Genomic DNA, 23,493 nt, shown 5'->3' with positions numbered 1-23,493 from the left:
TAGCACTAGAAGTAGTGATAAGTCGGATTCTGGGTATATTTTGAAAGTAGAGCCATTAGAATTTGCTGATGGATTGGCTGTAGAGTGGTGAGAAAAAGAGAGGAGTTACAAAAGAAGTTGTCCCTAACCACAGTGGGGAAGATTGCGGCTGTGCAGCTTATTTAGGGGAAAGATCTGAAGTTAGATTTTGGACGCATTTAGATTATGTCCCTTTGAGGTGCAATTGAAAATGTCAAATATTCTTGGAGTCTTTAGAATATAGATAGTATTTCAAGCCTTTATAATGAATGAGATTCCTTAGGGAATGTGAGTAGATGAAAGAAAGAGAAGGACCAAGGACTGAGGGTTGGGTTTGGTTGGAGACTGGGGAGAAAACAAGGAACCAGCAGGGAAGACTGAGAAGAAATGACCAGTAAATATAAGAAAACCAAGAGATTATGAGATCCTGAAAGCCAAGTGAAGAAAGTGTATCAGGGAGAATGGAGTGATCAACTCTGCCAAAAGCTCCAGATAGATTGAGATGAGAATAGAGAATTGACCATTGGATGATTTAGCAACATGGAGGTCACTGGTGACCTCGACAGGAGTAATTTTAGAAGGCAGTGGGGGAAAGAGCATATTTAGAGTGGTTTTATGAGAAAATGGGAGGAGAGAAATTGGAGCCTGCAAGTAAAGATGATTCTTTGGAGGAGTTTTACAGTAAAGGGGAGTAGAGGAATAGGATGTCAGCAGCTGGTAGAAGTAGGGTCAAGACAAATTTTCTTGAAATGGGAGCAGCGATGATGTATTATATGCTAATGAAAGTGACCCAGTAGAGAGGGCAAATTTGATGCTCTGACGTAATTGGTACACAGTAGGGTAGGATCCCAGTCCAGTCTTCTTTGTTTCTCTAATACACAATGAAACTGTCCCCTAGCTTGGGATTCCACAGTGGTCTCTGGGGACCAGCAAGGAAACTGCTGCCTGCCCTGGATGGAAAAAGAGTAACCCAAGAAGAATCAGTTTCTTCAGATCAATGCTATTGGCAGTTGCGGGGTCCAAACTGGCACTGACAATGAAATGCAGAAACCCTGAGCAATTAACCTTGAAACTGATCCTGACATCACAGAGCTGGAGCAGAGGCAAACCAAAACTGTCTCATAGAGATTACCTAGGAAATGCAGGACTCTCATGGAAAATAACTGCCGGTAAAGGTAGCACAGAGTCAAATATCATAAACCAAATGAAGAAAGAGCCACAAAAGAGAGTTAGCAGGCACAACAAATGGCAGCTTCACAGCCCGAGAAATAAACTGTTCAAAGATGTGAAGGATGGAAGAGAATGAGACAAGATAAAAAAGGAACAGATGAATTTAGAAAAAAAAAAACTAAATAGAAATTTTAGAAATGAAAAATATAATTACTGAATGAAAAGAAGAAATGATCAAATTAGATGGAAACAAATTTTTTTTTCTCTCCTTAACTTTCTCATTATACTAAAATTCCGTGTTTTAAGTTCTATGCATTAGATTCAGAATTTGGAAAGGGAGTTAATTTTTTAGATGGCCATTCTCTTTAAACAGGAGAAGCCCTCTTGTAGCCTTTGCAAAGGGGAAATCAATTCAGCAGAAATCCCCCTTTGCTTTTGCTTAGATTGGAAACAGACAATTGTCTCATTAGTGGGAGCCTCGACTGAAGGCTATTCCATGATTAACCACATCTAAATTTGATTTTATGCTAGAGACAGTATAGGTTTTGGGGAATTTAAAATTTCTGTGGTTTCTAAGCAGCGATGAAAATCCATAAAGTCTGTTTGGAGCAGTGATTCTCCAAGTGTGGTCTTCAGACCTATGGGCGTTCCTGAAACTCAGGGAGGTCTGTAAGGTCAGAACTATTTTTATAGTAGTTTATAACATAGTAAACTATGTTTATAATAGTTTATAAAACTAAGAGGTTGCTTGCCTTTTTCACTGTGTTGTTATTTGCGCTGATGCTGAAAAAGCAACAGTGGCAAAACTTCCGGTAGCTCACCATGAATCAAAGCAGTGACACCAAACCGAACTAGTAGTCATTCTGTTCTTCACTGCTGCACGCTTGCAATTAAAAAAAAAAAAGCCAGATTTACTTAAGAGTGCCTTTGATGAAGCAGTAGAATCTGTTACATTTATAAATACCTATTCCTGAATGTAGTTTTAATATTCTGTGGAAATATATTAAGTGGGAAATATACCTCAAGCACTTCTGCTGCATATCACAGTCTGATGGTTGTCTTGAGGAACAGCACACATGTGGATGAATTGAGAGCTGAACAAGCTGTTTTTTTCATGGAACAACATTTTTATTTGAAAAAACAACTGACAAACCATGATTATGCAGACTTGGGTATTTGACAGGCATTCTGCTGAAAATGAGCAAAACGAACATGCCACTTCTAGGAAAACAACTAATAGTTTTTGTTGCCAATGATAAAATCTAAACTTTCATAGAAAAATTGGATTTTTGGAAAATTTGTATTTGCCATCATGAGCTTGACAGTTTTCTAATGCTTAAATTTTTTTGATGAGACTGGTGGTGATATTAATGAGCATCGTTTTTTAAAAACTGTGTAATGAAATGCTTCAACATTAAGGGAATCTATTTAACTCAGGGAGCTAATGTTTTCCAAATGGCCAGTGCATGATGTTCCAAAATCCTGGTTAACAAGATAGACCGATAGATTTTCATGTAACAGAGTAGGAAAAGTTCATCAGTGTATGGTAGTAGATTCCACATAGCAACAAACTTTTAAGAAACTATCATTTGTCACATGTTGGTATAGTATCAAGGAAGAATATTCACAGTTATTTGAAGAGGCTCTTAAAATACTCCTCCCACTTCAATAACTATCTGTGTGAGACCTAGTCTTCTTCATACGCTTCAACCAAAACATTATGTCACAACAGACTGAATATAGAAGCAGATATGAAAGTCTTCTGTTAAGCAGATTTTCTCTTGTTAAGCCAGACGTTAAAGAGATTTGCAAAAATGCAAAAACAATGGAATCCTTCTCACTATTTTTTTGTTTTTGAAAATATAGTTATTTTCCATAAAAATACATTATTTATATTAAATATAATGGGTTTATGATTTTTATTTTTAAATGAATTAATAAATGTTAATGAAGTTAAGCATTTCTCAGTTTAATTTCCAATATGGTAAATATTGATAGAGCTCTTTGGGGTTTCTTAATAATTTTTAACGATGTAAATGGGTGCTGAGAGTAAAAAAACTTGAGACCCACTCCTTTAGAGTATTGTCACATTTGTAGCTATCTTTAAGAATACAATGGTAAAAAAAAAAAGAATACAATGGTAGTTGATTGATGGTTAAAATAGGCTTAGTATAATAATACACTGTTTTCCCCACTGAAGTTTGAAGACAGAAGGAACTCTTACTATACTGTTTCCTATAGAAATAAATGATTTGAATATACAATATATAAATGTATATTTAGAAAATGTTTATATATCTAACTATATATTCTATATATAATTATATGTATTGAATATATATGTATATATATATATATATGACTATATGACGATATGATTTCCTATGGAGGCACATAGAACTCCTTTCTCCAAACTGTGTCCCAGAGAGGAATAACAGCCCTAGAAAATATTTCTTGTCACTTACCTTCATTCTTTCCCCAGCTCTCTACATGTCTTATACCCTTTTAGTGTGGAGGATATGAGTGATTTTTTTTTTTTTTAAGGGAGAAAGAAGGAAATGAGAAACTACACATTACAAAATGGCACAGAAAGGAGTGTTGTAATAGAACTTTAATTTGAAGACCAGATAGATGTATGCAAATAATGTGCAAGTATACCAGAATTGCCCCGATTTTAAATCCATGGGCTTGGCCCTTGGGACAAAACCTGCAGAAACTTTGATGTTGCTGGCTTTTTGCAGCAGAGCTGTCACTTGGGGAAGCCTACTGTCAGGATGAATGAGTTTTAGTAGGTGAACTTTACCCTCCATGAGCTTCCGTCTGGGCGCTGCTGAGAGTGTTGGACAGTCCCTTTCCCAGATGCTGGTTAGCTTGACATTTCATGATACTTCTAATAAAATTATGTGTCAAGGAAATTGAAAGGCACATTCCCTAGGGTGACAGGTAGAGTGAGCCGCATAGATTTTATGAGAACAAACTGACCATTTTTGTCATGAATGTTAATAAGAAATAAATGGGATCAGAGTTATTCAAACTGTATTTCTACTTCTTTCAGGGCTGCCTCTCTATTTCAGAATCCTGTCTTTTTTTTTTTTGAAGTGTTCCTTCCGATTCTCCTTTCTATTTAATTTATTGTGTAAATGGAATAACATTTGAGCCTTTTTATTTTGTGTCAGAATGAAACCTCCTCCTGCTGGGATTTTGACTGTTTGTAGTGGGTAGTCCTCCTACACTTCCTGTCTTCCTAGTGCAGAGGAGGAAGTAGAAGTTTTCCATTGTGCAACTAAGCAGTACCAGCTGGATTAGGACATACAGTATGCTTATATTTTATTCATTAAGTTTTGGGGTTAGCAAGATTCCAAACCTCATTTCCCTTGAAATCAGAATTTGGGCTTCAGGTGAGAAGAGTGGGATGGGCATCGTTTTCTCCTTTCAGGGCCGTCTAGTTGTCATCCTGTGCTGACCTCTGAAGCTACTCAGTAAACAAGGTGCCTTAGAAACATGTATGTATCCTTCAGGGAGGAAAGGTGTGGGGGAAAAGAGATTCTGTACCTGGACACACACCCCATCAGCATTGTGTTTTTTGTTGCTGTTTTCTTGCTTCCTTGTTTAGTTTTATTTAAAAAAAAACAAAAACTAGTAAGTTTAGATAATCACAAACCATACTTTAGAAAATATTCTACAAGGATCTAAACCATTTTAAGGACTCAGTAAAATCTTCGGAGATTGAAATTCAATAATGGCTGAAAGGTTTTGATGCTGGTTAACAACTTAGAAAAAAAATCAATTTAGTCCCTGCATATTCCCTGTCCAACTTTATATACTAATAATGGTAACAGCTACGATGCATTGAGAGCCGTCTATTGGCCAAGCACTCCTCTTTGTTAAGAATACCCTGCTCTCAATAGAATGTCAACTCCGTGAGGCCAGGGACTGTATCCATAGCCCCTAGATTTGTTCCTGGCCAATAGCAGGTGCTCAATACATATTTTTGAGCAAATGAAAGTCTAAATACCTTATTTAATATCCTTATAATAATCCCGTTTCATGAAGTCTGCTAAGTAGAATGCAAGGCAAAAGGCATTAAACTGGACAAAGAGGGCCTTTTATATTGTAAAAGGTGCAGTGGACAATAACCATATGGTAATACAAATGTGGCAATGAGTAACACTGTGCCAGTATAAACAAAGCCAAAGCTTGTTAGAACTGTGAAAAGAAAGAGGCCACATTGTAGCTTAATGATTAAGGGTGCTGCAGGCTCAGGGGCCAGTGGCCTGGGCTCTGATCCTACCTCCTCTTGCTAGCTGAGTTACCTTAGGCAAGTCACATCACATTTGTGGGCCTCAGTTAACTTATCTATAAAATAGGGATGATAATAGTACATACCTTGTAGGTTTGTGGTACGGATTAAGTGAATTAATCCACAATAAGCATTTAACACAGCCCCTGAGAGGTGGTGAGTACAGTAAATACCAGTTGTCATTTTTTTAAAAAAAAGGTTGAGGGGAAAAAAGAGAAAATATCTTTCAATACAATGTGTAGACACATACAAAAAAGGCTTTAAAAATGTAATGAAGAGTTGAGCATATGTACATACTCTGGGAGCCTACACACAGAGACTACCTTCTTACAAGCATCCCTGGACCCAGATGAATCTGGTCATCTTCTTGGCTAGAAACCTCACTAACTGACCCAAAGGAGGTGGTGTATTGACCATAATCCAGGGATGCGGGAGGCTTCTGGAACAGTACAGCGGAAGTGTCGTGATCTGATTTACATCCTGAAGAGAGATCACTATGGTCTCTTCGTAGAGACCAGGACTCCAGGGGCTGGCCAGCAAGCTCCCATGGATGTCTGGAGATGTTGGTGGCTTGGATGAAGGCGTTAGCAGTGGACGAGGTGCGGAGGCGAGGAGCTGCTGGCTAGTATCCAGATCTTGAAGTTGAAGCTGACAGAGCTTGTTGATGGATTGAACATAGAGTGTGAGGCAGAGGGGCGGCGGTGATGATACTGGGCCCTCTATCTGGGATAGAGGACAGGGCAGAGGAGTAGGTTTGGTGGAGGAGGTGGAAGCAAGAGGCTCTGCTTTTAACCTATCCTAATTTCCTGCCACAACATAGTACCCAAGACTGGGTGGCTTAAAACAACAGAATGTTATTGTCTCACAGTTCTGGAGGCTGAAAGTCCAAAATCAAGGTGTCGGCAGGACCCTGCTCTTTTTTTTTTAATTAATTAATTTATTTATTTATGGCTGTGTTGGGTCTTCGTTTCTGTGCGAGGGCTTTCTCTAGTTGCGGCAAGTGGGGGCCACTCTTCATCGCGGTGCGCGGGCCTCTCACTATCGCGGCCTCTCTTGTTGTGGAGCACAGGCTCCAGACGCGCAGGCTCAGTAATTGTGGCTCACGGGCCTAGTTGCTCCGCGGCATGTGGGATCTTCCCAGACCAGGGCTCGAACCCATGTCCCCTGCATTGGCAGGCAGATTCTCAACCACTGCGCCACCAGGGAAGCCCCCAGGACCCTGCTCTTTTTGACAGCTCTGGGGGGAGCCCTTCCTTGCCTCTTGTAGCTTCTGGTGTTTGCCAGCCATCGTCGATGTTCCTCGGCATGTAGATGCATCACTCCAGCCACAGGCTGTCTTCTCTCTGCGTGTCTTCACATCATATTCCCTCTGTGCATGTCTGTCTCTCTGTCCAAATTTCCCCCTTTTATAGGGACACCAGTTATATTGGATTAGGGTCCACCCTAAATGACCTTATTTTAACTTGTTTACCTCTGTAAAGACTCTATTTCCAAATAAGGATGCATGCTGAGCACTGAGGGTTAGGACCTCAACACAGTTTAACCCATAACACCTCTTAAATGTGATTGTTATTCACTATTCAAGTGGAGATATCAAGTGGGGCATTAGATAAATGGATACATTGTCCGTTTGGCTTTCACTCAGTCTTTCTGTGTTATGAAGTAGCACTGCAATAAGCATCGTCAGGTACACAGATTATTCTGTATTTTGAATTTTGTTTTGGAATAGATTTTCAAATGAAGAAGCCTGTTAACATACATTATTAAAATATTTTGAAAAAGTGTGACATCAATTATACATTTATCATTCTACAGGGAAGGAGGATGTGATGGTTTAAAGTGAAGAAAAATTTACATCCCGAACAACAGGAAGTGAGGAGAATTACTATCTCCTGGCTTCTATTTTCTGCATTAAGTACCTTTCCCTCCTGGCACTGCTAGATACTGATTGAGCAGTAATTTTTCTTAAGAGTTTCCAAGTGCATAGCATTAAGCAGAACAGTTTTATAATGTCAAAAAACTGGAGAACCACATCCTGATGTATGTAAAATACATGTGTGCTCATTTTATTAATGAGATTGTCAGTAAATTTTGTTTTAGATCTTGGAAACATTCATTCATTCATTTATTCTTTCATTCACTCATTTTCATTTAAAAATATTTTTTAGCTCCTATTATGTCCAAGCTACTAGATGCTGGGTGTCAGCAGGGGATAAGATAAATTAGCTGAGACAAACACAGAGCAATTTTACAGGCAATTAAATAATGCTGTAAGTATCACCTATGGTAAAGGCCAGGGTGCTATTAGAGCACGTAGAAGGGGCACCTAACAGTTTTGGGGGTGGGTGGGAGTATGGGGAGGTTTTCTTGGAGGAAGAGACTTAGGAAATAACATACAAATGCCACGAGTGTAATACTAATAACATTTAAAACATATTCTCTATTTTAGTGCTGCGATAGTATTTTCCACACTTAAACTTCTCCAGGATTCAAAACTTTTTAAAAAGAAGGTAGTAGAAGATGACACACAGAATTCCATCTCTCCAGGAGATTATGTATGTATGAATTTAATGTTTATCCTGATAACACTTTTATGGAATAATTATTGGCATGCTAGGAAATTGTATAACTATTTGAATGAAACAAAGGGGTAAAGAAGAAAAAAACATTGAATTTAGAGTAAAAAGATCTGTGTTTAAGCCCCGCTGATGCTATTTATTAGCTGGTATACCTTGGGCAAATTCCTTAAAATTTTTTAAAATTATGTAATCTCATTTGGGAATTGATGGGATTGGATGTAATAGTGACTGAAGTCCCACCAGATGTATCATTCTTGTATTCTAGATCTGATGTCACTAGTAAATAAAGTTGTTTCACATGACTTGCTCTTCATTTCACTTTTGATTTTATTTCTTCTTTAGCATTACCAGTGTGACACCTATGCTGTTTCCTACCTTGTGCTATTTCCTACCTGTGCTATTTCCTACCTTGTGCTATTTCCTACCTGTGCTATTTCCTACCTTGTGCTAATAGTACCTTGTGCTATTTCCTTCTCATAGTTAAATTCTTCTGCGTTTAAGCCCTCAAGTCTATTTGACAAATGGTGTCACACGTTCTTTGAAATTTCATTGGATTTTGATTAGACCAAGTAATTTAATAACAACAGGGTTGTTTAGGATTAAAATATAAAGATTCAGCACATAGAATCCTTGCTCATTTTAAAATAAATAAAATAAAGCTTAAGCTTTACTAATAAAATTGCTACTATCTAATGTCATTACAAAAAAGCAAAACTAATTGATTCATTTCTTACCACAGTAAAAGCAGTATAAAGGCTAAAAAGGATTCTGATTCTGAAAATTTACTTAGAGCAATGCTTGTTACTTGGGGGTATTTTGCTTCCCAGGGGACATTTGCAGTGCCTGGAGACATTTTGGTTGTTATAACTAGAGGGAGTGCTAATGGCATCTACTGAGTAGAGGCCAGGGATGTTGCTAAACGTCCTGTAACACACAGGACATTTCCCTCGCAACAATAACCTGGCCCAGAATGTCAGTCATGCTGAGATCGAGAGACCCTGATTTAGATTAAGCATGACTTACTTGGCTTTTCAATAATAACAGGAATGTAGGCAGAGATTAAGGTATGTTGATGGGTATTTTTTCTGTATTTCTAATCTAAACACTAGACCCCTCGGGTACGTGGTGTGCCCATTCTAATCACCATCCTGTCTCGGGCTCTCCGTTCACTTCTTACTCTGGTTCAGGAGCAGCTCACCCTCCTCCTCTGCTCCTCACCTGTCTGTCACATTCCAGCCCCTGTCAAGTCCAGGTTACAGCTCCTTGATAGCAGGTGTTGCCGATTGGTTGGAGATGCTGTCAGAGATGTGTAGCAGGAAATTCCTAGAACAAATGGGCGTTGTTCTAGATGAAGTGTCTCAGATTGATTGCTCCCTGGAAAAGTTCCTTTGTGACCTCCCTCCCAGTAGCTCTGAACACTGGCCACTCCCTTTATAAAGTGTAATAACGAGGGTAGTAAATCATAAAATAATATATGTTTGGGATGTGAGCAGCACATAGCAGTGTAATGTAGTAGATTAAGACTGTGGGCTCTAAATTCAGAAAGATGCAAGCTTGAATCCCAACCTCCGCCAAAATATGATGACATTTAAGCAAATAGTTAGCCTTCCTAGGCTTCGCTTTTCTCATCTGAAAAATAGAGATAATAATAACCCCTCTTGGGCTTGTCAGGAGGATTAAGTGAACTAATGTGTATAAAGCATGTATCACAGTGCCTGGCCCGTAATAAGCACGCAGTAAACATTAGCCAGTATTACTGATTATTTTTCAGCCTTTAAAATGATGGTCACAAAATTTTTGAAGGTATGGAAACTGCTGATAATATAATTTGCAATGAAAAATTCAGACTGCAAAGCTAGTTTTCAACAGTGAGTATACAGAGAGAAAGAAATGCTGCAAAGCACTTATATGAGGATCAGTGTTAATAGAAGAGCATGGGATTATGGGTGATTTTTGTTTATTTGTTTGTTTCTTGTGTATTTTTTATGTTTTATAGAATGTTCAAGAATAATTTCTAAAATTAAAAATTTAATACTGTTAAATGATATCGATGCTTCCCTTAGCGTATGTTAATTTAGCATTAGGCTAGAACTTGGACATTTTTAAATGGAAAGATAACCATCATTTTAATATTGTTTAGGCCACTGAAAGTAAAGATGATAATGAGTTTTTAGATCCCATTTCCCTAAATTCTCGAGAATATTTCAACATTCATCTGTGGTTGAGGTGCCGCTTAGCATTGGTGACTGCGTTTGTTGCCCAGATTCGTGGCATTGGAATCGTGAAAGGTACAAATATCCTATCTCCATCTCCTTAATCAAAGTTTTCATAAAATTTAATTTTATTTAGGTAACAGAGGTTTTCTTGGGATGTATTTTATTATACCATTAACATTTTATAACTTCTTAGCTTGATCTGTTTCCAGAATAAAAAATTCAAGTTATTAAATGAGAATAATCATTTTCAGCAGTCCCTTGTATCACTGCAAATGGCATACATATTACTGTATGCAAAGCAGGCAAGGAGATTTCAGAATGCTAATGCACATGCCTTCCTGTTGTCTAGGAAGGCAGCGTAGTTCAGGGGTCCAGAGTGCAGATTCTGGAGCCACCCCCCACTTGAGTTGAAATACTCTATCCACCACTTCCTTGCTGTGTAATCTTGGCCAAATCTCTTAATCCCCCTAGGCCTTAGTTTCCTCCTCTGGAAAATGGAAATGTGGTACCTACTTCATAGGATTATTTCCAGAATTAAATGGGTTAAATTTCTAAAGTTCTTAGATTACAGCCTGGCACATATAAATATTAGTTCTTGCAGTGATTAATAGTTATCTATATGTAAACCTATCTATTCACCCATCTCTACCCATCTCCCAGATTAAATTATTTCATGGAATATCATTATCACTTTTGCAGCATTTGAATACCCTAAAGTACTTCTCCTAAATTACAACACATTTATTTTCAATGTTTCGTGCAGTGTTGTTTTCCGTCTTTACATCTTCCTCTTCTTCTGTGTTATACAATATTCCTGTGATAAACACTGAGAATATCATGCACATATAATTTCTTACTTTCTCAGTGCATTTTAAGTACCTGCCTTTGTTCATTTTAGAAAATGATATAACAGATTGTGTGAGCCTCATCAATGAAGTGTGTGTGGAAGCAAAAAGTGCAGGCGACGGGGAGCTACAGGCTGAATTCTTGATGCAAGCTGTAATCATTGGCCTACAAGAAAAGCACTTAAAAGCAGACATCATAAAAAACCTTCAGGTAGGAAGGAAACCTAATTCACATTGATATTTACCAGAGGATTCCGGTTAGAATAAAAGGAGAGAATTTAAATTTCCATTAGGTACTGAATGCATAACAGTCAATACGTCTGGCCCCTGTTTCAGTGAATTGTGAATGGTACTATCAAACGGAATAATTTTATTTTAATAGGATGTAATACAGTTGCTTGAAGGACGTGAGTTTATTTCTCCTCGATCTCATTTAACACTGGTGAGAAGCATGCTTTTACTGGATGACTTAACAAAAGCCGAGAAATTCAAGGAAACTCCCTCTTCAAAAACAGAAAAATTATATTTGTTGACTCAGTCTCACAACATTCTTATTGAACAGGTGAGAGTGCTTTTGTGTCCACAAGGCTTAGAAACGTACTTTTCTGTCTTTTCTTACAGCATACCCCATTAGCTAATTACTCATTACAGTGCTTCTTTTACAGATGCTAACTTTTGGAGAAACAATTGAATTTCCTATATCAAACACTGACTATGCAAGTCCATTACTGCCTTTGAAAAATATCTATCTTCCTCATGTCATGTTACTGGCCAAAACAAAAATGAGAATTGGTAAGAACACTTAAACATATATTACATTCAAGTCACTGATGAAAGAGTTTAAGCCATTTTCAGCGAGGCTATCATGTGAGTGCATTTATCTGGGGCAGTATTTATGAATAGCCAGGTTCCATTTATTTAACAAATAGCTTTTGATCACTTACCATGTGCCAACCTCCCTGTGAGGTCCTGGGAAGCTATTGGAGATTAAAACAGATGTGGTTCCTTCTCTTAGCCTGGGAGACAGAAATACACAACTAAACAAATCATATATAGGAATGCATATTCTATCATTTATCATATTATAAGTGTTGTATAAAATATTTTAATATTTATTCAATATTTATACATTGTTATAATATTTATAAAAATAAACATTTACTTTTTTATTTATTATTATAATATTTATAAAATTTAATCCAATAAATATTGTATAAAATAAGATGTGTATTTGATAACAACTAGATAGGAAATCAGCAAGGATATAGAAAGCTTATGTCTGATGATGAATTACGTATATGTATGTAATTATAAATTGTACTTAGTGTTGTAAATGATGTGGATAAGATCTGCTGATAAAGAACAGCAAAGGGAGGGGTGCCTGTTTAAGTAGAATAATTGGGGAAGGCCTCTCTGGGGAAGTAGTATTTAACCCTGGGCTGTAAATGTGAAGCATATGCTTAGTGAAGTCATGCACAGTAGAGGCAGAGAGAGCAGTGAGTTGTAGGCTCTGAGGTCAGGACAGCTTGACATGTTCCAGAACTTCAAGGAGACCAGTATAGACAGAGCAGAGTGGGCTAGGGACAGCCTAATGGGAGAGGGTGAGCAGGGGACAGTATATGTTTCCAAAGATTACCCTGGTTGCTGGCTGAAGAATAGAGTGGAGGATAGACCAGAGCCAGCCAAGAATGGATCTGATTGGAGCAGGTAGACCAGTAAGCCAGAGGCTTACAGCTCCTTGGAAACCAAGGAGAAGGAGCCAGCCAGTGTTGCTGCCCTTCTCAGGAGCTCACAGACATTGCTTCAAGCTCTCTCTAGGACACTGTCTCTCATCTTTGACCCAAAGCTGCCTACCTCTAGCTCCAAGGCTCTTGTCTATCACAGAGGACAGAAAATCTTGTAACAGCTCTCTCTCTGTTGTAACCTATATTCATCATGCCTTTTTTAAAAAAATGTATTTCTGATGCTTTGACATCGGGAGTCTTGCTGACCAGGGAGGGACTTCCCCTCCCAGGGTTAGCCAATTCCTAGAGATTAGCAAACCACACTCCTGTGAGGATGTCTTTCATATGCAAACCCACCATTCCAGAGCTTACACCCTGAACTTTTATTGAGCTCTTTTATTGTTCTTTGCTGGGCTCTTACCCTCAGGGCCACTATTTTTCTGCCCCAATCGCTCCAGGGACAGGTATAGACTACTAGCAGAGCCCACTGAAATTATACAAACTAGCCAATCCTAAACCTTAGTCTGCTTACCCTACCCACCCACTCCTTCCCACAAAAAACACAATAAAGGCTCTTGCCCACATTTTCTCCTTTCTCCTTCTACCTCCTGACTGACCCTGGTGCTTCCCTGTGTGGCCCTGCGTGGCGTGGTGTGCCCTCCCTCCTCTTGAGAACTGTGAGCAAAATTACTATCTTTTCAGTGGCAGTCATCTCCTGACCTGTTGACCTTGTCATACCTGAATAATAACAAACCCACATTTTGAAACATTACCCCTCACCTCCAGGGACCCATTTGCCTCCTGTACCAGCAGCTGCTCAGCTCAGGAGAGGCAGGTGATTGGACTAGAGTGGGGAAGGCAGGGCAACAGAAGTGTGCTCAAACCATCACCTGCCCAGAATCTATTCCCTTATTCCCCTTCTGCTCCTCCCCCTCATGACTAGTATTGATCATTATTATTATATGATTTTCATCGTCATCATCATCATCATCATCACCATCATCAGATATGAACTTTATTACCATAGGTAAAGCAGTTCACCCCTATATTGTTGAGTTTCCTCATTTATGAAATTAGGCTGGCATAGCTGACCTCTGGAATTCCTTCCAGCTCGCTGATCCCATGAGAGCTATTTTTCTGTATCTTTGGTCCACAATTTGTTATATTACCAGTATATTTGATTTCTACAAGAACTTAAAGTACAGATTGTGTTAAATTGTACAGATTGTGTTAAACGTATTCTCTGCTTTCCTGCCTTACTAATCTTGAAGATGTGTCACCACTCAGTGGCAATACTGCTGCTGTTTTTTAGACTCACTTGAAGCAGAACAGCTTGCTTTCTGTTATATTATATTAAATACCAACTTAAAGAACAAAAACGAAAGCAACTTTTCTGTCAAAACAACGTCAGTTTCACAACTTCTTTTTCACAGAGTTGATGTTTATTGCAAAAAGGAGCACTTCAATATTATGAAGCATAAAATCATCTGATTTGATGCTTTCTTGACAGTTTTCCTTTATAGTGATAGTATAGATTGCATTGCAAGAATAGAGCCACTTAAAAAAATTCTTTTTCTTTGTGAAAGCCTCTTACAGAAAAAGACATTTCAAGATTATTTTTAAAAAACAAACAAAAAATAAGCATCATGGTTATTTAAGATTATTTTTTTCCATTAATGACTGAACCTAGAGCTTCCTTATTAGCTGAAAAAGTAGATTACTGATTGTATAATAGGAGTGAAGAAAGGTTCAGGAATAGTGCTGGGGAGTGGGAATATAACAGGGAGTCATCATCTTTGCCTTCGAAGAGCCTATTATCTAGTTAGGGAGAGAGAGAGAAAAGTCAATAATTTCTGTAACAATTCTTTTTCTAATTTTAACAAAAATCTAGAAGACGATTCAAGTACTATTATTATATATTAGTACTATATTATATAGCACTATCTTGCATGTAGTCCATATATAGTACATATTGTACTATATGTACATATTGTACATGTATATAAGTGCCTCAATGACATGAAAAGACTTGATATTTTTTGTCTTGTATTAATAAACAGCTGTAGTATAATTTGAAACAGTAAGCAAGACATATAAGAATGGGAGATGGGCTTCCCTGGTGGTGCAGTGGTTGAGAATCCGCCTGCCAATGCAGGGGACATGGGTTCGAGCCCTGGTCCGGGAAGATCCCACATGCCGCGGAGCAACTAAGCCCGTGTGCCACAACTACTGAGCCTGCACTCTAGAGCCCGCGAGCCACAATTACTGAGGCCTGCACGCCTAGAGCCCGTGCTCCGCAACAAGAGAAGCCACCACGATGAGAAGCCCGCACACCACAACGAAGGGTAGCCCCCGCTCGCCGCAACTAGAGAAAGCCTGCGTGCAGCAACGAAGACCCAACGCAGCCAAAAATAAATAAATAAATAAATTAATTAATTAATTTAAAAAATGAAACATGACCCCAGAAAAGAGAATTAAAAAAAAAAAAAAAAAAGAATGGGAGATGTATTGAGATGTGAGGCTGTATGGGACAAATGGCATTAGCATATCCTTATGGCCTAAGATCTTATTGCAGTTCGTAGTTGTTGGGGTTTAAGAACATGGAGTCTGGAGAAAGAATTCTGGTCCAGTTCCCTTGAGGAAATCATTTAACTTCTCTGTGTGTCAGTTTTCTTTCTGGTAAAGTGTAAATAAGAAAGGTACCAGTCTCCCTGGGGTGAAGTGAGTGGAATGTGTAACATATTTAGAAGGGCAGCTAGTTTGTTCTAAGAGCTTTGTAGGTGTCAGCTATTCTCACTCTTCCATGCCTGGCCTCCTTACTCTCCTAGGAAGCCCTGGGAAGCAAGGCTTCAATTTCTTCATCTCCATTTTCTCAGTAAAGTGCTACCATCCTGCCTTGTCCAGAGGAAGGAGTCTGTAACTTCTCCCTGGATAAAGGGCCGGTGACAGGGGTGGGGGTGGGGGTGGGGGGAGAAAGATACTTTTTCTACTGTCTTCCCACTCATATAGCACATTCCTGAACTAAATATTTACAAAAAGTCCTAGGTTTCCTGAAAATTCTTTATAGGGCACGCCATCTTGGATTTAAAATTTTCAGAACTTGAAGGGTTCAGATATTTTCTAGTTCTGCTGCCTCAAGGCTCAGAGGCTCGTAGGGACTTGTTCAAAGCCTCAGATGACATGGTAGCACCAATGACTGGCTTGTACCCAGCATTTCAGCTACAACTCAGCAGCTGTATCCTTCTGCAATCCTACACTGCCTTTCTGTTCATACTGCTCTACTGTGCCTGTTAAACTATTCTATTAATGCAGTTTTCCCCCCAGTTGCCTTTTACTCTTTATCTCAACGTTTTTCTTCTTTAAACTTACCAAAAGATAAAGTGATCATCAGCTGCCGGCCTTGACAGCTGTATTATCTGGGTAGGCATCCCTGACCTTTCCCAGGTCTGGCCAGGGCTCCTGTAACCTGCTACCACAGTGTCCAGTGCTTTCACTGCCACACAATCAACCACACCGTGTTTTGATTGTCTGTCTGGCCGTTCTCATTCCCTGTTAGACACTAAGCTCCACGGTCTCTCTCTTAAGGGGTTACTGCAGTGTCATGGTTTAGGGTATGGGCCCTGGAGCTGGACTGCCTAGGTTCAGATCACAGCCCTGCTACTTACTAGTCACGTGACTTTGGGCAAGTTACTTAAACTTCACCGTGCCACTGCTTTTTCCTCTGTAACATGAGCATAATAATGGTATCTACTCAGAGTTGGGAGGATTGCATGAGATAATGCTTAAGTACTTGGGATGGTACCTGGCAGGTAGGAAGTACTTAATGAAACTTACCTCTTATTTTTCACTTTTCTCGTTTTTTATCCGGTGCCTAAGCACTCAGAAAATATGTGTCAAATAAATGTCTGTCTGTCTGTCTGTCTTTGAGGTGATTAGAAATTAAATCTAATGCCTCTTCAACAATGCAACAATCCTTCATTATGTTAAGTAGTGATGGGACCGCATAAGAAGTGTAACATGTGGCCTTTGTCCATAATGGGTTTGCCAACTAGTTGGGATGACAAAATATGCAATGCGAGCAACGGCTATAGAGCTGAATAGAAATTACCGCCTATTAATATATGCAAATTTTATTGGTAACAACATAAAACTTCCAGATGTTTCCCTACTAACAACCTCATCTTAGGAACACAAAAGTTGTTATGTAGAGCATTATGAAATTTTAGAACTGAAAGAGGCTTGAGAGATTATCCTTCATTTTATATTTATCTTTAAAAAATTTTTATTGGAGTATAGTTGATTTACAATGTTGTGTTAGTTTCAGGTGTACTATCCTTCATTTTAAAAATGAGAAAATGTTGAAATTTATCAAAGACAAAGTTTCAAAGGTCTATTGTTTATAGTTCATTGATATATTTGGGTATTGTGTTTCTTTAAAGCATTTCTTCAACGCTAAAAACTAAAGACCCCGAGAGTTCTTTTTTTTTTTTCTTTTTTGACCATGCCTCAGGGTTTGTGGGATCTCAATTCCCTGACCAGGGATTGAACCCTGGCCATTGCAGTGAAAGCCCAGAATCCTAACCACTAGGCCACCAGGGAACTCCCTCCAAGAGTTCTTCAGTTGTACCTACTGTGAGAGAAGTCTGGTAACTGGCAGGTTTGTTATGAATACTGTATATCTACTGTTCCCTCTTCATCCAACTGTCTTTCTTTTAGGACATACAGTGGCCAAGCAAGTATACTATACCAGTGAAAAGAAGCATCCCTCAAAGTGGTTACCTGCCCTTCATCTTTTTGAAATAGCTTTGAAGCTCGCTAAGACATCAGGAACAGAAGAACAAGAGGTGGAAGCTGAAATCTTTTTTCAGAAAGGTAAGATGTATTTAGGGTCAGAACTATGATAAACTTTGAGGATTATTTTTTTCCCATGGACAAAAGGCTTCTTAAAAATCTGGTCACTGATTATACAAAATACTGATTTTACAAAGTGATATAAACACCACTTGGTTTGGTGATGACAAACACCTTGGTATCTCTGCCAAACTCAGTTTTGGATAAAGAGAACACTGCGTATTTTAAGTTTATATCTAGAAAGGAAAAAAGTACTCCATTTTCGTTTCTTTTATAATTACAGTTGACCTTCCTTACACAAAGTTTCATGTTTGACTCAGAAATCTCAGCATCAGCCATTTAGCTATGAATAATATTTCTTAAAGAATGCTTGGAAGATATTTTTTTATTTCATTACTTAGCTAAGCATTTTAGCTAATTTCTATAAAAGATACATACCCATTTAAATTAAATAGCTATAGCAATCTATATTTATAACTTATATACAACACATTTGCATAATACATTCATATAATTTTATTGTGGCCATTTTAGCCATGAGAAAAATGATGATGACAATTGCAATCACTTATTGAGCATCTACTAGATACTAAGCACTGTAGTTGGTGTTTTACATCTCATATTGCCAGTTCTTACAACAGCACTACAAGGTAGGCATGACCAATCCCAGTTGGCAGATGAGGTGCAGTCTGGTAAATAACTGTCTGTAAGTCCAGACGTGAACTTAACACCAGGTGGCTCCGTGCCCTGTGCACATGCTGCATGGAAACTGTGAATCCTTTTTATAGTGATTGTAAGATTTGCCTTTCCTGCCCTTCTTGCTACAGAAGTACCATTCCAGCTCCTGCATTTGAAGGCTGCGGCTCACCATGAGGGGTGGGAGCTGTGTGCAAATGAGAGCGTTTGCATCATCTGTGCTGGTTTTCAAGCGTTTGCTGACTTTCTAGGGTTTGTTTTTAGCAAAGATGTTTTCTACGATACCTGCAATGATAGAGGAAAGAAGAAAATGGATTTAGATAAAGGGAATGTGCTACAGGAGGAAGTGGGAGCACAAAGTAAGGAAATGGAGAGGAAAGTAAGATGATAAGAACAGTTGTGTCTGGAAAGTGAAAGGAGGCAGGGGGAGCCTTCCTGGGGAAGGAAGCAACAGCTCTTTCCCCATTGGCTTACCTTCTACCAAGAAACAAGAGACGGACGGACAAAAAGGACAGCACATTCAGTTTTCCAAATTTCCTGCATAAAATATTTGTTCTGAAGTTCTAAATGATAGAAAAAGGAAAAACCATCTTTGTATATCCTTTTCTTCTTTCAGGCAAAATAGAATGTCAAATATTGATGGAAGAGAAATCTCCAACTTTGCAACTTGAGAGTCTACTTGAAGCTATACAACTAAGCTTGAGACATGATCAAAACTCAGGGTAAAAAAAAAAAAAAGACCTTTCCATTATCATAACAATGTGTGTTTGGGTTTGAGACCCGTGTTCTGGTAGTACATTGACTATTTAAGGCTGGAGTGACTGGGGCACTCTTTTCCCACGGCAGGGCTAGTTCACTGGGGTCGGTTGTGCAACAGGTTCACTGACTTCCTTTTCAAGCTTGATGCTCTTGGCTCTGCTCCAAGACCTCGTTTACAGTGATGGTTGATGATGGCGGTTAGCGTGGTGACGTACTGGACTGTAAATCGCTTCTAGTCTGTACTCAGATTGATCTCCTGTCAGTCCCAGGTTACAGGAGCCTCCACTAGATGTGAAATTGTATCTAGAAGGGACTTATGTGAATATTCACTCTGGTTCAGCAGTACCAAGGCTGGCCAACTCAATTCTGTATAAAAGTCACCTTAAGATGGAGAATAAGCCAGCATTATTACAACTGCACTGATTTAAATGGTCCCATCTGACAGGTTTGATAGTGAATACACAGACCTAACCCATACCGAATCACGGCTTTCAGCATAACTCTATGTGTCTCTTTCGAATTTATTATAATTAGCGTAGGAGAGTAGAGAGAGAGGTCTGGTTTTCCAGGCAGGTTCCTCCAGTCTTGACTGTCACTTCTTTAGTGCCTTGTGTGCTGGAATATTCCAGAATGGTCTTGATGCTGGGCTGCATTGCGGTCATGGCATGGAGTATTGCCAGCACAGGACAAGGTAGAATGCTCAGCTCTCTTCAAGAGCTTTCAATTTCAGTAGGAAGGAAGATGCCCGTGTCTAAGCCACAAGTGCTCTGAAAAGAGGGTGAGTTTGGAACAGATGCTGGTTTTGCCTATTTTTGCCTTTTACTCTCCCAGAAATTGTTGACGCAAGATGCAAAATGATTATGAATGGTGAGCTATCTAATAAGTAATGCTGTATCCTTTTAGGTTGATAAGAGACTCCTACCTTGAAATAGCCCTGTTATTTTTGCACATGAGGAAGCCAAAGAGCAAACTTTCAGCATCACCATTAACACTTACTAAGGTAACAAACAATTTTATTAGAAATTTAAAGTATGTTGCCTTTGAACTTGCTGATTTTGCTAGCACTGTGCTATGGAAATAAAGAGACTGTTTTTCTTTGTGACTTGAAGAAATTAATTCATTACTTAATGCTCACACTCATATTTAGATACCTCTTTCGATATTTTTACGTAAGACTCTGGAAATAGATTTCATGTGGACATTTTTGCCTGTTAAAATGTTATCCATGAAATGTAGGTGTATATAAATACTCTAAGTCATTAGTATTGATCAGGAGATTGCAGGAAATGACATATTGATTAAGCAGATGGACAAGTATGGTTTTCATCACTGATGTGGCTTGCAAACAGATCAGCTTTTGAAAAGAGTCATTCATTCATTCATCCCATATCTATTGAGCACGTACTATGACCCAGGCCGTATTCTGGAAGGTGATAAAGCAAGGTTCAAGACAAACTCAGTGCTTGCTTCCATGCACTTACTCTTCAGCGGAGGGAGACAGATAATAAACGTGGAAAGGAAGAAAGCAAGAGGAAGAAAGGTGGGAGGAAGAGAAGTGAAGGAAGGCTGGGGGGTGCTTTAGGTGGTGAGATTTAGGATTAGGAAATAACTCTGGTTGGTGGGATTGTGAATGACTGTGGTGGAAAGAGGTGGAAGGTGGGATCTGATGGATTGGGAGGGAGCCTGCAAAGAGTGGCAGAGACGTGTACTCCCTCAAGCAGCACTTCCAAATAAGGGGCAGAAACATCTCCAGGGATCCTGTGATCCTGATGAGGTCTGAGATTTGGCCTTTCTAAGGAGCTCCTGGGTAATGCCTATGCTGCTGGTCTGTGGGCCACACTTGAGTACCAAGGATCCAGACAGAGGGAGATCCTCTGGGCAGGAAGTTGGGTGGTTTGGAGGTAGATGAACCCAGTAACTTTGTTTTCATTTTTTAATAAAAACTGTCTAGTTTTTTATTCTTTAAATTTCAGTAGGCGTTATATATTTCATTCTTATTAAATAATCCTCTGACCCACCAAAAAATCTTTCCAGAAAATTTTGATGTCAAATCTCTAATTTTTGAGACAGCATAAACATGATTTAAAACCTTTAGGCAAATAAGCTTTCATCAGTTGAACTACTCATATGGTTGCTGCCTTAGGTGGATAGCAGCTATTTTTTTTTTCATCAAAATGATTACATAGAAAACTTACTTTTGTGGTGTGATAAACATCTTTATGTCCAATAAGAGAAAACAAAAATATTTGTTTCCATAGTAATTTGCAATGCAAATTAATAAGATTCTAGGATAGAAGTATATCACCTTTTGGGCCTTCTCTAGGGAGGTGTTTATAATTAATTAAGAGCTTGAACAAATAAGATTTGAGTGAAAAGAATAGTATAATTCTATACAATATGATCATTATTTTCTGTGTATCTTTTTTTTTTTAATTGATTAATTAATTTATTTATTTTTGGCTGCATTGGCAGGTCTTTGTTGCTGCGCGTGGGCTTTCTCTAGTTGCGGCGAGCAGGGGCCACTCCTTGTTGCGGTGCATGGGCTTCTCATTGTGGTGGCTTCTCTTGTTGCGGAGCACGGGCTCTAGGTGCGCAGGCTTCAGTAGTTGTGGCTTGCGGGCTCTAGAGTGCAGACTCAGTAGTTGTGGCACACGGACTTAGTTGCTCCACGGCATGTGGGATCTTCCTGGACCAGGGATCTAACCTGTATCCCCTGCATTGGCAGGCAGATTCTTAACCACTGCGCCACCAGGGGAGCCCATACCACATTTTCTTGATCCACTCAACAGGTGATGGACATACGAATTGTTTCCACTTTTTGGCTATTATGATCAATGCTGCTTTGAATATTCATATACAAATTTTTTATGTGGACATACGTTTTCAATTCCTTCGGGTGTATACCTAAGTATGGAATTGCTGGGTCATATGTCAACTCTCTGTTTAGACTGTTGATGATCTGTTAGATTGTTTTCCAAAGTGGCTGTACCATTGTGTATTCCTACCAGCAGTGTATGAGGGTTCCAACTTCTCCACATCCTTGATAACAATTGTTATTATTTATCTTTTTGATTATAGCCATCCTAGTGGGTATGAAGTAGTATTTCATTGTGATTTTGATTTCCCTGATGGTTAATGGTATTGAAATCTTTTCATGTGTTTATTAGCCATTTGTATATCTTCTTTGGGAAAATGTCTATTCAGATCCTTGGCCCATAGCCTAAATTGGGTTATCTTTTTTTGTCACTGAGTTGTAAGAATTTTTAAATATATATTCTAGATATATGTCCCTTATCAGATACATAATTTGCAAATATTTTTCCCAGTTGTGGCTTGTCTTTTCATGCTGTAAATCGTGTCTTTGGAAACAAAAAAGCTTTTAGTTTTAATGAATCCAATTTATCATCTTTTTCTTTTATGTTTTGTGGTTTTGGTAGCTCTTTACCTAACCCCAGATGTTGAAGATTTTCTCGTATGTTTTCTTCTAAAAGTTTTATAGCTTTAATGTTTAAGTCCATGGTCCAATTTGAATTAATCTTTTTTGTAAAGTGTGAGGTAAGGCTCTAAATTCATATTTTTGCACATAGATATCCATTTGTCTCAGCAACATTTGTTGAAAAAACTATCTTTCTTTACTGAATTGCCTTGGCTCCTTTGTCAAAAAGTTTATTGATCATAAATGTAAGTATTTATTCCTAGACTCCCAATTCTATTCCATTGATCCATAAATCTACCTTTATGTGAGTATCCATTGTCTTGGTTACTGTGTGGCTTGTAGTAAGTTTTTTGAAATTGGAAAGTACATGCCCTCCAATTATGTTCTTCCTTTTCAAAATTGTTTTCACTTTGAGTCTTTTGCATTTTCATATACATTTTAGAATCTGCTTGTCAATTTCTGCCAAAAAACTAACAGAATTTTGGTAGACATTGTGTTGAATCTGTAGATCAATTAGTGGACAGTTGGCATGTTAACAATGTCAAATCCTCCAATTCATAAATATGAACTCTCTCTTCATTTATTTAGATATTAATTTTTCTCAATAATGTTATTTTACTTTTCAGTGTACAAATTTTGTACATTTTTGTTAAGTTTATTTCTATTGTGAACAGGTATTTTCTTAATTTCACTTTCAGATTGTTCATTGCTGGTACACAGAAATACAGTTGATTTATGAGTATTGAGTTTTATATCCTGTGATTTTGCTAATAAACATATTTATTAATTCTAGAGGGGTGTGTGTGTGTGTATCTTGGAATTTTTTACATATAGCATCATGTCTCCTGCAAACAAAGGCAATTTAACTTCTTCATTTCCTATCTAGATGCATTTTTTTT

General features: G+C 38.4%; 1 protein-coding gene across 2 annotated transcripts in view; it reads left to right on the top strand.

Annotated features, from left to right (window-relative positions):
* Positions 1–23,493, top strand: part of CFAP54 (cilia and flagella associated protein 54) — a 303,497-nt gene that overhangs the window by 199,926 nt on the left and 80,078 nt on the right. For both annotated transcript variants that reach the window (XM_061204898.1, XM_061204897.1), the window contains 8 exons: positions 7,938–8,043; positions 10,208–10,355; positions 11,182–11,339; positions 11,511–11,690; positions 11,794–11,920; positions 17,569–17,724; positions 19,016–19,121; positions 20,062–20,158. In XM_061204898.1, the coding sequence (XP_061060881.1) occupies positions 7,938–8,043; positions 10,208–10,355; positions 11,182–11,339; positions 11,511–11,690; positions 11,794–11,920; positions 17,569–17,724; positions 19,016–19,121; positions 20,062–20,158 (1,078 nt within the window). The remainder of the gene's footprint in view (positions 1–7,937; positions 8,044–10,207; positions 10,356–11,181; positions 11,340–11,510; positions 11,691–11,793; positions 11,921–17,568; positions 17,725–19,015; positions 19,122–20,061; positions 20,159–23,493) is intronic.

The sequence above is a fragment of the Eubalaena glacialis genome, chromosome 11 (assembly GCF_028564815.1).
Source record: "Eubalaena glacialis isolate mEubGla1 chromosome 11, mEubGla1.1.hap2.+ XY, whole genome shotgun sequence".
In the NCBI taxonomy this organism is placed as follows: domain Eukaryota; kingdom Metazoa; phylum Chordata; class Mammalia; order Artiodactyla; family Balaenidae; genus Eubalaena; species Eubalaena glacialis.
Note: the sequence above shows the minus strand (reverse complement) of the source record. Positions and strands in the feature narration are given on the sequence as shown.